Raw genomic sequence first — 12,538 nt, 5'->3', positions numbered from 1 at the left:
GACTGTTACATGGTAGGAAGTTTGCCACAGAGGAGGTTGGAGAGGTGGATGTAGTTAGAATAAAGAGACCAATATGACAGTAATAGTTGAAAATGGTTAGTTACTATGGAGAAGAACTGCGTGCTGAAAGGAGATAGTGATATGCTTGATACTCTTTCAGTAACAGTATAGAACAGGGGTCAGCAACCTGCCGCTCGAATGCGGATTTTTTGAAGCTTTGCCATAGCTCTGGCAGGGTGGGGATGGGGAGCGTTATCACTGAAACATTTTAATTGGCTGTTAATTTGAACAAATACATGTTTTACGTTGTTATGTAAAAAGTTCATTTTTTTTCCAGATCGACAGGTAATTGCACGATCCTGTATATAGCATTAAGATAAGAAATAATGTGTGCAATGCTATACTTGTTTTAAATGTCATGGTGGTCTTGCAGCTCCCAGGTATTTTTTTTCCTTCAGAAACGAGTGGCTATATCTTAAAGTTGCTGAACCCTGGATTGAAGATGAGAGTGGGAGAGAGATCTGCTGTAGTAGGGAGGTGGCAAAGGGATGGGTGTTGGAACACTGTATGAGTGAAACAGTTTTAAAGAATTTTTAAAGAAAATGTAAAGTTTTGTAACTTAAAAGAAACTGAGTCAGGAGTCCTAGTCTTAAGTGGTTAGGTTTTAAAAGTATACTTTTTATCTTTGGTATAAGATACTTTAACGTGCTATTAGCTAGAAATGATAAAATAGTATAGAACTCAGTGTGGTCATAAGAAACTATGATAAATAGTGAAAGTACAAATGTATAGACCGTATTTTATTTAAATCTGATGTAATTTATTTCGGACAGACTGTACGTAAAGGCAGAAGGAAATCACTTCAATACATAAGGTCTATATTTTGGTTTAGTAAGGATACCAGAAACCACCCAGGGTCCCCACACTTGCCAAGTGCCCGGGAACCATGTGGTGCTTGGGATAGAACTGAGATCAGCGGCATACAAGGCCAAATACTCTAATTATAACCCCTAAACAATCTCTCTGGTTCCTATTATACAAATGCTTTAATCGTCCAAACTCCCATCAATACCAAAAATAAAAAAAGTTGGAATTGGCTTATATTTTAGACATTATGTACAGTAAACTACCAAATCAAATCTAAGCAATTAAGCCACTTCACTATTCAATTTCTTTAAAACATGAAATGAGTACATAATATTAATTTCCCAAATTTCAAGAAAGTGTAGAGTAACTACAGTATTTGACTGTCCAGAAGTATCTTAGGAAATTCTATCCTAGGCAGTGTTTCCCCTATATAAAACTGGAAAAAAACAGTTAAGTCCTTTTGGTGAATAGATAGCAAGGCAATATTTAGTTCATCTTTCAAGTGTGGAAGTCTTGTTACATGGAGTTTTCATCTCAACTTCCAGAAGGCTATATATAAAATTGGCTTTTAAATATTTTAGGATTTCATTTCAGCTATTTTCTTTTTACATTCAGAAGATTGGGTGCAGAAACTTTCACTTTGCCAGGAATGTTTCTTGACAAATCTGTATCCTGAAAAAAGAAAATTGCTGATAAAATCAATCATGTTTCTTTATAAATGAAAAGAACTATCTGCTGTCAAATGGCATTTAAAAAATTGAACTTGAAATACTTTTATTTTTTTTAATTTTAATTTAATTTTTTTGGTTTTTGGGTCACACCTGGCAGCACACAGGGGTTTCTCCTGGCTCTACACTCAGAAATTGCTCTGGCAGGCACAGGGGACCATATGGGACTTTTGAACCACCTTCCTTCTGCATGCATACCCTACCTCATTGCTATCTCTCTGGCCCCTGAAATACTTTATTTTGATTTTTTAGTTTTTGGGTGACACCCAGTGGTGCTCAGGATTACTCCTGTTTGTTCAGGGATCATTTCTAGTCTAGTGGTGCTGGGAATCAAACCACATTTGCTCAGCCCAAGGCAAGCACCTTGTTTGCCAATGCTATGTATGTCAGCCCTGAAATTTATTTTATACTGCTATTAATAAGACAATTCTACCAAATAACATTTTTATTATTGGAGAAGAGTTGCTCTTAAGCAGTGCACAAGAGTCCTAGGCTCTATTTACAGCTCTCAGCGAGGCAGGCTAGAGGATCAGTGTCTTAGGGTACAGAGCTCTGTAGGGATACCTAGGCCATCAGAGTGGTGCTGGGAATTGAACTTGTATCAGGTGCATTCCCTGTTTGTGCCCTATCTCCCAGCTAGCTATAAGATCTCAAATTGTCCCACCAGTCTCCAGAGTTGAGAAATATTTTACCTTTACGCTGCGGAATAAGTCTTTTTCTCTTGCTGTTGCTTCTTTGAAATGCATGAAACTATTCAAGGCTGTTTTTGCAGCTGTAAATGAATGAAATACAGAAGAGTCTAATTCTATTCAATCAGAAATGATGTAGAATCATATTGAAAAAATTGAATTTAAATACCTTTTCCCTTTTTCTGAACACCAGGAGTGAGTTTCACTTTGTATCTTTAAAAAAAAATTGCATATACTTACTAAATGGGTATTACAAGCAATTTCATGATGGTTTGGAGTAAAATAATTTACTTACTTATAGTTTGTCATAGTGGTGTAAGGAGCACAAATTGGAATAGCAAATAGTAGTACATCTTCAGGATGAGGCTGCCCTGTCAAAGAATCAAACAGATTTTCCTGTAAAGGAAAAACAAAAACAATTACAAAACTGACTTATCAAATCTAAAAGTGGAAAACACTAATAGCACTGTCAAGATTCTGACATACTTTTATCCTTTTTTGGTCATAAGTAGATCTTTTTGCTCCAGTGTGCTTTATAAATGCATATGTGAGAAAGAAAAAACTAGAATATTAACTCAGTTGTAGAAAAACTACTTTAGATTAAAATAATGCACTGGTGCTACCCACATCACAACCTGAGGTGGTCTCTCTGACTCTTTTTTTTGTTTTGTTTGTTTTTTGGGCCACACCCTGTGACGCTCAGGGGTTACTCCTGGCTATGCGCTCAGAAGTTGCTCCTGGCTTCTTGGGGGACCATATGGGACGCCTGGGGATCGAACCGCGGTCCGTCCTAGACTAGCGCAGGCAAGGCAGGCACCTTACCTCCAGCGCCACCGCCCGGCCCCAAGAAAATTTTTTTTTTTTTTTTGGTTTTTGGGCCACACCCTGTGACGCTCAGGGGTTACTCCTGGCTATGCGCTCAGAAGTTGCTCCTGGCTTCTTGGGGGACCATATGGGACGCCGGGGGATCAAACCGCGGTCCGTCCTAGGCTAGCGCAGGCAAGGCAGGCACCTTACCTCCAGCGCCACCGCCCGGCCCCCCTCTCTGACTCTTGACATTTCTTCAAATTACTTTAGTACATGCTTAATTCTGCGTGCGTGTGCGCAGAGTGATACACAAATAAATCCACTGCATAGATGAGATTGAAACTTTGGCTAGACCAGAGTTTGATATATATTTTGCTGCTTATGGGACACTAGTATGCTTAGCTGAAGGGCAGGTTGAATAAAGTGCTATTAGGTATCATGTTTGTAATCATGGTGCTTTAAATAAAGATATAAAAAAAAAAAGACTTTAGAATGTTGTTAAAATTATGGCAATGTGAAGATTCAATCCAGAATGTGACTTGAGTTTATATTAGTCTTACCTTAGGCTTTTGAGTTTTAATTATAAGTTTGAATGTTGTTATAGAAAATCTAACATACCTCATTACCCTGTTGATCCAGCTCTTGCTCCTCCTGCTCCAAGCATAAAAATAAAAACATGAATTTTAATTTTTTTCTTTTCTTTTTTTATTAGGCCATACCCAATGATACTCGGGTTACTCCTGATGTTGCTAGGGGGACCATATGGGATGGGGATTGAACCTGGATTGGTTGAATGCAAGGCACTTTAACTGCTGTGCTATCACCCAGACATTTTTCATTTAAATTAAATACAAAATTGCATATCATTTATAATAGGACAAACACTGATATAGTAAGATTGCCGCATCTAACTTACAGGATAAAGACCGCAAGATAATGTTATTTTAGGGTGTCCCAAGACTAACTGAATTAGTGTGTAGTATTTCAGAGCAATATCAAAAAGCTAAGGCAGGCTGGAGCAGTGGCACAAGTGGTAAGGCTTCTCTGCCTTGTGAGCCCTAGGATGGACTGTGGTTTGATCCCCCAACATCCTATATAGTCCCCCAAGCCAGGAGCAATTTCTGAGCCCATAGCCAGGAGTAACCTCTGAGTGTCACTGGGTGTGACCCAAAAAAAACAAAAAAAGCTATGGCAGTGAGTGTTATATAGACAATTTTAGATGATTCCCCCCCCCCCAAAAAAAAAAAAAAAAAACCAGGAAAAGAATTCTGGTGAATAGAACTGGTATTGTGTTTTGTTTTGTTTTGTTTTGTTTTTTGAGGTGAGACGATAATACAGTGGGAAAAGCACTACTAGCCTTGCATAAAGCTGACTTGGATTTAATTCCTAGCCCCCCAGATCATCCCTTGAGCCTCCAATTTCTATCTTAGACTGGAACACACTTTGCACATGAGACCCTTATTTGGTCCCTAGCATTTCGGTCCCCTGAGTCTCCCTGGGAGTGGCACCCCTCTCCCCCCAGTATCAACTGGGGAGAAGCCAGCCCTTGAACACGAGCCCATAACTGCTCCCCTCTGCTAATCAAGTAAAATAGTTTGCTCAATCATTTGAGGATAATATGATTAAGATGAAGGTTGGTTATCTGGGAGCAATTGAGATTGCTTAGAGGGATTAGGCACATGCAATGCTAGGAACTACCAAGTCCAGACCACCAGGCAGAGTACTGAAAGGAGTCCCTAGGTACTGCTGGCAGTTACCCCTATAAAGACTTACCTCCATTAGCAAACCTAACCTAACACCTCTAAACCAAATTGTGAATCTAGGGTTTATAGAGTAAGTTATGAATGATATAGGCATGAAAATGTGGAAGACCTAAGGTCAGAGTGACAGTAAGGCAGGTAGGTGCCTTGTATACAGTCGACCTGGGTGTGATCCCTGACACCCCATATGGTCCCCTGAGCCCACTAGGAGTAAGTTCTGAGCACTTCCTCTGCAACCAAGTCTGAAGACCAAAGTGAACAGAATTACTCTGAGGAAATGCCATTATGGTGGGTAGTGTACCACCTTGCAGGTGGTCTTTTAAGTAAAGATAAATTTTATTTGGAGGTACGAAGGGGAGGGAGAGGATAAGAAAAGGAGATAGCAATACATTCAGGAGTGAGCTCATTCTTTACACAACCCAGCATGAAAATAGGAAAGGACACATCTCAGGAGGGGGGGATGCGTGTTATGTGTGCATGGACCCAACAAACGTGTGCCATATTTGGTTTATGGGTTTAACTGCCAACCCCCAATCCAATCCCTGAATATCTCCAGAAATGACTCTTGAATACCATTGGTGTGACTCAAGAGCAAAGAAAAGCAAATCTATTTGGAAGAAAAGAATACTGTATTTGGAATGTGGGGCTTGTGGTAGATCTCTTAAATAGTGCTCAGAAGCTGCTTCCAGAGGTTCTCACAACCAGACAGGAGGTTCAATGCAAAGATCCGAGGATCTGGTGTTCTTCAAACCCTACCCTACATGTTGAAGAACATCAGGTTTTATCCAGAAGGCTCTATCCAACAATTCCTGGAGGCCATATGGTACTGGTGATTGAATTGGGGTCTGGTACACCTAAGGCATGCACTCCAACACATATTATCTCCCTGTCATACAGGATATTTTCTACTCGTTCATAATAATCCCATTTTTTCTTATATAAATTTACTGCCCTTGAATACAATAAAGCCTTTATAAAATTTTCTCTTGTTGATTTTTGGGCTGTTGATATTCAGAGGTTACTCCTGGCTATGCACTCAGGAATCACTTCTGGTGGACTCGGGGACCATATTTGGTGCTTGGGATCAAATCCAGGTCAGTTTTAAGCAAGGCAAGCCCTCTACCCACTGTATTATTGCTCCAGCAACGATATAAAGAGTTTTTAAAAAAAGCTTATAATGAGCTTTTTATCAGCTATGATTTTTGTTTATATATTGTAATTTCAATGTTTAATGTTTTAACTGCCTTTCATTAATAGGCTTATTTATTTAGGGCCTTACCTTATCCTCATGTGGATCATCCACAGACAAATCTTGTACCTCATGAGTTATAACCTCAAGGAATGGAGTTTCTTTCTTTATGCAGTCTGAAATCTTTGTTCCACCTCTAGGTTTCTGTGGCTGTTTCTTCAATGGTTCACCTTTTGTTTTTCCTTTTTTTCCCTTCTTCCCCTTTTCTTCTTTGTTTGAACCTGCAGACTTGAATTAGTAGAGAAAATTAATGTTTTCAGCACTTTCAGTACTGCCAATATTTTAACAATAATGGGGGACAGAGAGATGATAACAGTGGATAGGGAGCTTGGCTTGCAAACAGCTGACCTGGGTTCAATCCCTGGCAGTTCAAATGGCCCTAAGCTATAAGTGATCTCTGAGAACAGAACCACTAGTAAGTCCTGAACACCACTGCTGTCTGTGGCTCAAAAACTAAAAGAAAGATAGTAATGTAGCAAATGTTGGGCAGAGATTGTACAGGCATTAAGGCACTTGCCTTGTAAGTGGCTAACCCTGGTTTGAGTCCCAGGACCACAGAACTCCTGATTGTTGTTGTAGATATCCAGGAACCAAATAGTACTACATTCTTGAAAGGTCACATGGATCTCCTTGCCCAATTGGCTAAGTACAGTTGGGAGTGGCCCCTGGGCCCACTGAGTACTACGAGTCTCCACCTCAAAAAAGGGGGCACCAAATGTCTAGACTAGGATAGGCAGTGGTCTGAATGTGCCTCCAAAAACAAAAGATGAAAGTGGTTTTAGATATTACGTACCCCGAGCAATTTCATGATGAGTTCTCGGTCTTCGTCGTCTTGATCTTTGTATTTTTCCTTCATTTTTTTAATTTTACTCTGCAGAATCAAGTTTTTCATTGAATAATTTCAGCAATTAAGAAATGCCAACATGTTAGTAAAAAGTGCTGCTTTAATTCTTCCAGAATCATATTGTAAGCACCATTAAAATAAAGATGAAATTACTATAATAAACAGTATAAAAGCAATAAAGATGTATAAACCATAGTTTTCATCATCAAGACTTTACCACATGTTAGAAAAGGAAGATAATATAAATATAATGAGAAAGTAAAAATAAATAGTAAATAATACTTTATTTTGGAGGTTGAGGTTTGGGTTTCCAGATTACGCTTGGGGTCTAAATTTGGAGGTATTGAATGCAAAGCATGTGACCAGGCCTTTGAGCCATTTCTCTGACCCCAGATTTTAAAATGCATGTTTAGATGCATATTACTTCTGTAATTTAGAGAAAAGAAATGTTTCCGTCACTTTAAGTAAAATTGTAGGGAGTTTAAGTTAAGTTTTAGTGCCAAGACAGTGGTAATAACAAGACATCGCATATGGGTGGGGCCAGAGGAATAAGATGGAAAGCTAGACTGGATAGTTGGTAAAGTACAACTTTAAATTTTATCATCTAGGGCCCGGAGAGATAGCACAGTGGCGTTTGCCTTGCAAGCAGCCGATCCAGGACCAAAGGTGGTTGGTTCAAATCCCAGTGTCCCATATGGTCCCCCGTGCCTGCCAGGAGCTATTTCTGAGCAGACAGCCAGGAGTAACCCCTGAGCAACACCGGGTGTGGCCCAAATACCAAAAAAAAAAAAAAAAAATTTTATCATCTAAACCAGGGGTCTCAAACTTGCGGCCCTCCATACAACATTTTGTGGCCCTGCCCTAGAGGAATCTTTTTTTTTGTTTTTTTTTTGTTTTGTTTTAGTTGTTTGGGTCACACACCCCCAATGTTCAAGGCTTACTACTGACTTTGCACTCAAGGATCACCCTGACTTTGCCTCCTGCAGCCCCCAGGTAAATTGAGTTTGAGACCCCTGAAACCATTAACTTTCTCTTTTTTTTTTTTTTTTTTTTTTTTTGTGGTTTTGGGTCACACCCAGTAGTGCTCAGGGGAAACTCCTGGCTCCATGCTCAGAAATTGCTCCTGGCAGGCACAGGGAACCATATGGGAAGCCGATTCGAACTGATGACCTTCTGCATGAAAGGTAAACGCCTTACCTCCATGCTATCTCTCCAGCCCCACCATTAACTTTCTTGTTTGGTTTTGGAACCTCACCCAGGGGATAGACCTGGTCAGTGATCAGATCACTTTTTTTTTTTAATATCTTTATTTAAGCACCATGATTACAAATGTTTGCAGTTGCGTTTCAGTCATAAAAAGAACACCCCTTCACCAGTGCAACATTCCCACTGCCAATGCCCCCTCCCCACCTTCTCCCTACTCTCCCACCCCCTACTTCTCTCACTCATTACCACTGTCATGATAGTTGTAGTTATTTCTCTAACTGTACTTCACCACTTCTTGTAGTAAGCTTCATATCATGGGCCAGTTCTTCCAACCCTCATCTCTATTGTCTCTGGGTATTATTACAATGATGTCTTTTATTTTTCTTAAATCCTATAGATGAATGAGACTATTGTGTCTCTCTCTTTCTGACTCATTTCACTTAGCATAATAGTTTCCATGTCCATCCATGTAACATAAGAAAATTTCATGACTTCATGTTTTCTGATGGCTGCATAGTATTCCATTGGGTATGTGTACCACAGTTTCTTTAGCCACTCATCTTTTGTTGGGCATCTGGGTTGTTTCCAGATTCTGGCTATTGTAAATAGTGCTGCAATGAATGTAGGTGTGCGGAGGCATTTTTGTTTTGTTATTAGGGTATATTCCTAGGAATGGTATAGCTGGATCATAAGGGAATTCCATTTTCAGTTTTTTAAGGAATCTCCATATTGTTTTACATAAAGGCTGGACTAGATGGCATTTGATCAGGGTCACTTTTTTTGTTGTTTTTTTGGGTCAGCTACGTCCAATGAAAATGCTGTATTTGCTGTGCTATTGTTCCAGCCCCAAACCACTGATGCTTACTATAGTTGTATATCCAAAGTAGCTTAGTGGTGTTTAAAATTATGAAAATCAGGGCTTCACAACCAAAGATATTTGTCATGTTTAGTTTCATCTGGAGTCCAAATAAAACATTTCTAAAAATTAAAAATTTATTTTAATGGAGCACAAAAATCATAGCACAAAATGGCTAAGATAAAACCTCACTGAAATTTACAAATGTTATTTATTAAAAAACATTGAAAGGCTGGGGATATAGCACTGGAAATATAAACAAGTCTGCTTCCAGGAACTCATGTTTAGTTACCTGCATAGTAACTTTGAATACCCAGTGTGGCCACCCAAAACAGAACATCATCACAAACATGTAAAACTCAAGCTTCTCAATATGAAAACTGCTATGCTAAATTTGAATTCGTGTTTAAAAAACATGAAAAGAGGAAAATCCACTTTTATATTTTATTATTATTTGGGGGGCACACCTGGCAGTGCTCAGGAGTTACTCCTGGCTCTATGCTCAGAAACTACTAGTGGCAGATTTGGGGTGGGGGAGCTATATGGAATGCCGGGGATCTAATCCAGGTTGGCCAAATGTAAGGCAAATGCCCTATCTTCTGCTATCACTCTAACCGTGAAAATCCAATGTTTCAAATGGTCACTCCAGAAAAAAAAGACAATGAAAATAATGACCATGAAAAACTGGTAAATACTGATCTGCAAAGAGAATCTGCAGATTCCTCCTGCTGAAGAGATTGTAGGGTTTTATTTTTCTGGGATCATACTCATAGATACTCAGGGCTTATTCCTGACTCTACACTTACCTCTGGTGTTGCTCAGGATACCTTCTCGGGTGCCAGGAATGAACCCAGATTGGCCATGTATAAGGCAAGCACCCTACCTGCTACATCATCTCTCCGGCCCTAACCTAGATTATTTTGAAGAAACTTTTAACAGTGATTTCTATGTTCCACGAACACTATCTTCTCATTAAACCTTCAAAGTAACAGATGATTTTTTTTTGCCTGTGACTTGTTTTACTTAAGTTTTAAGATGAGTCTCACCACCTCATTTGTGAACTGTTAACAGGTGACCCCAAAGTTTTATTACCTTTTGACCTCGCTTCACTGGCTGTACAGCAGGAACATTTTTGCTTATGTTCTGATGAGTTTCAACATGTAGAGCATTTTCTTTTTCTTTGTCCTTTCCTTCTGTTACTTCTAAATCCACAGGATCATTTGGAAGCTTTTTCTTCTTCATTTCTCTAAATAGAAACAACATTAATTTGTAGAACTTCAACTCTCACTGCTCTAGGGAAAAGGAAAGAATATAAAACATGGCTTCTGCTTGACTCAAAAATCACCTAACAATGAAGTACAAATCATCATACACGATAGCTAAAGATGTTCTTTTGATCTTTCTTTCTGTCATCCAGACACAAAACACGGTCACTTATTACCCAGGAAAACACATTCAGTCCTTTATTTGGGGGGGGGGAATATATTGGGACTTCTAGTTTTTGTATGAGAATGATATCAGCAAACCTTAAATGTTCAATCAAAAAGTTTGAGATGGGCTGGAAAGATAGTGCAGGTGTAGGTAGGGTGTTAGCCTTGCATGTAACCAACCTAGATTTAATATTCAGCACCTTGCCACGAGTGATTCCTTAGTGCACAGTCAGGGAGTAATTCCTGAGTGCCACAAGGTGAGACTCAAACCTCCCTCCAAAAAAGATTAAAGAGGGAAGGGAGAGTGCTAGTATTGTGATATTTTTCAGGTGTAATTTTTGTTTTGGGTGTATTCAGGGTGGCAGTATTTAGAAATTACTCCTGTTTTTGAACTCAGTATTCACTGCTGGCAGGCTTGAATGACAGAGATCGAACCTGGGCCAGCTGAGTGTATCTATCTGCTGTACTATCTCTCTAGCCTTCATGTATAACTTCTTTCTTTTTTTTTTTTTTTTTTTTTTTTTGATTTTTGGGTCAACCCGGCAGTGCTCAGGGGTTACACCTGGCTCTATGCTCAGAAATCGCCCCTAGCAGGCACGGGGGACCATATGGGATGCCGGGGATTCGAATCACTGTTCCTCTGCATGAAAGGCAAACGCCTTACCTCCATGCTATCTCTCCGGCCCCTTCATGTATAACTATTATGCCCAATGTAAATATGCTAGTTCATGTCCTCATCACTTCTACCATACTCCTCTTCTACACTTTTTTCCTATAATTAGCTTCATACATAAATTTGTTTACACATTAACATTGTTACTCAAAATCTTCCAAAAGCCCTCATGTTATATATAGGCTAAAGTTCAATATAATTAGTTTGTTATTCTAAGTCTTATACATTTGGTGCAAATTAATTTTGCCAATCTTACTATCTGTTAACTCAAAAACATGAACTTTCTACTCATTATTTCCCTAAATCACTTAAGTATATTATCCAAATCCCTGTTCCTCTTCATTCATTTTAATTCACCTTATAGTCTCTGCCCAAATATTTATCTTCATATTACTGATAATTGATGGTATTTTCCAAGATAACTGACGCAGCAGATTTTTTACTCTGAACCTATTGTCTAACTTTAAAATACTATTTACAGACTTAAACACTACTTGAATCGACAGCTTTTTATCTCCTTGTAGTATTGCTAGCTAAACTATTAGCAGTGCAGTACTGAAAATTCTCCATAACTTAATAATTATATATATTTTTCGGGCCCGGAGAGATAGCACAGGACCCGAGAGATAGATCCAGGACCAAAGGTGGTTGGTTCGAATCCCGGTGTCCCATATGGTCCCCCGTGCCTGCCAGGAGCTATTTCTGAGCAGACAGCCAGGAGTAACCCCTGAGCACCGCCGGGTGTGGCCCAAAAACCAAAAAAAAAAAAAAAAAAAAAAAGTCTAAAAAAATAATTATATATATTTTTCTTTTTGGTTTTTGGGGCACACCTGGCAGCGCTCAGGGGTCACTCCTGGCTCTACGCTCAGAAATCACTTCTGGCAGGCTCGGGGGACCATATGGGATGCCGGGATTCAAACTACCAACCTTCTGCATGCAAGGCCTTACCTCTATGCTATCTCTCCAGCCCCAGTATAATTATATTTCTTAAAAGAGCTGACTATCCATTCCAATCTAGGGTCTCTGTCTGGTACACCACTAGCCTTAATGTTTTTTAAACTATAGTAGCTGTCTCAGCTGTAACCTTTCTTTACCAAGTTTTGCTATTTAGAAAAATAAACCATGTTTTCTTGCTACAAAACATTCCTAATAATTTTGAGAATTCCTGCTTATACTTGTCATCATTACCTCGTGTAACTTAGGATTTGTCTGAAATCACTAGATCTAACTCACTATAATAGTTAGGGCCCGGGCTGGAGAGATAGTATGGAGGTAGGGCATTTGCCTGTAAGCAGAAGGACGGTGGTTCGAATCCCAGCATCCCATATGGTCCCCCAAGCTGCCAGGAGCAATTTCTGAGTGGAGGGAGCAATGCCAGGTGTGACCCAAACAAAACAAAAGTTAGAGCCCTAAAATTGAAAAAACTATT

At 39.3% G+C, this 12,538-nt stretch overlaps 1 protein-coding gene across 1 annotated transcript in view; it reads right to left on the bottom strand.

Moving 5' to 3' along the window:
• Nucleotides 1–798: 798 nt before the first annotated feature.
• NEMF (nuclear export mediator factor) overlaps nucleotides 799–12,538 on the bottom strand; it is a 66,554-nt gene continuing 54,814 nt past the window's right edge. Inside the window, exons 26-33 of the mRNA XM_049767022.1 lie at nucleotides 10,099–10,252; nucleotides 6,894–6,971; nucleotides 6,131–6,328; nucleotides 3,710–3,742; nucleotides 2,580–2,680; nucleotides 2,454–2,497; nucleotides 2,288–2,367; nucleotides 799–1,539 (exon numbers count right to left, since the gene is read on the bottom strand). Coding sequence (XP_049622979.1) covers nucleotides 1,462–1,539; nucleotides 2,288–2,367; nucleotides 2,454–2,497; nucleotides 2,580–2,680; nucleotides 3,710–3,742; nucleotides 6,131–6,328; nucleotides 6,894–6,971; nucleotides 10,099–10,252 — 766 coding nt within the window. The 3' untranslated portion in view covers nucleotides 799–1,461. The remainder of the gene's footprint in view (nucleotides 1,540–2,287; nucleotides 2,368–2,453; nucleotides 2,498–2,579; nucleotides 2,681–3,709; nucleotides 3,743–6,130; nucleotides 6,329–6,893; nucleotides 6,972–10,098; nucleotides 10,253–12,538) is intronic.

Source organism: Suncus etruscus, chromosome 2 (assembly GCF_024139225.1).
Source record: "Suncus etruscus isolate mSunEtr1 chromosome 2, mSunEtr1.pri.cur, whole genome shotgun sequence".
Lineage (NCBI taxonomy): Eukaryota > Metazoa > Chordata > Mammalia > Eulipotyphla > Soricidae > Suncus > Suncus etruscus.
Note: the sequence above shows the minus strand (reverse complement) of the source record. Positions and strands in the feature narration are given on the sequence as shown.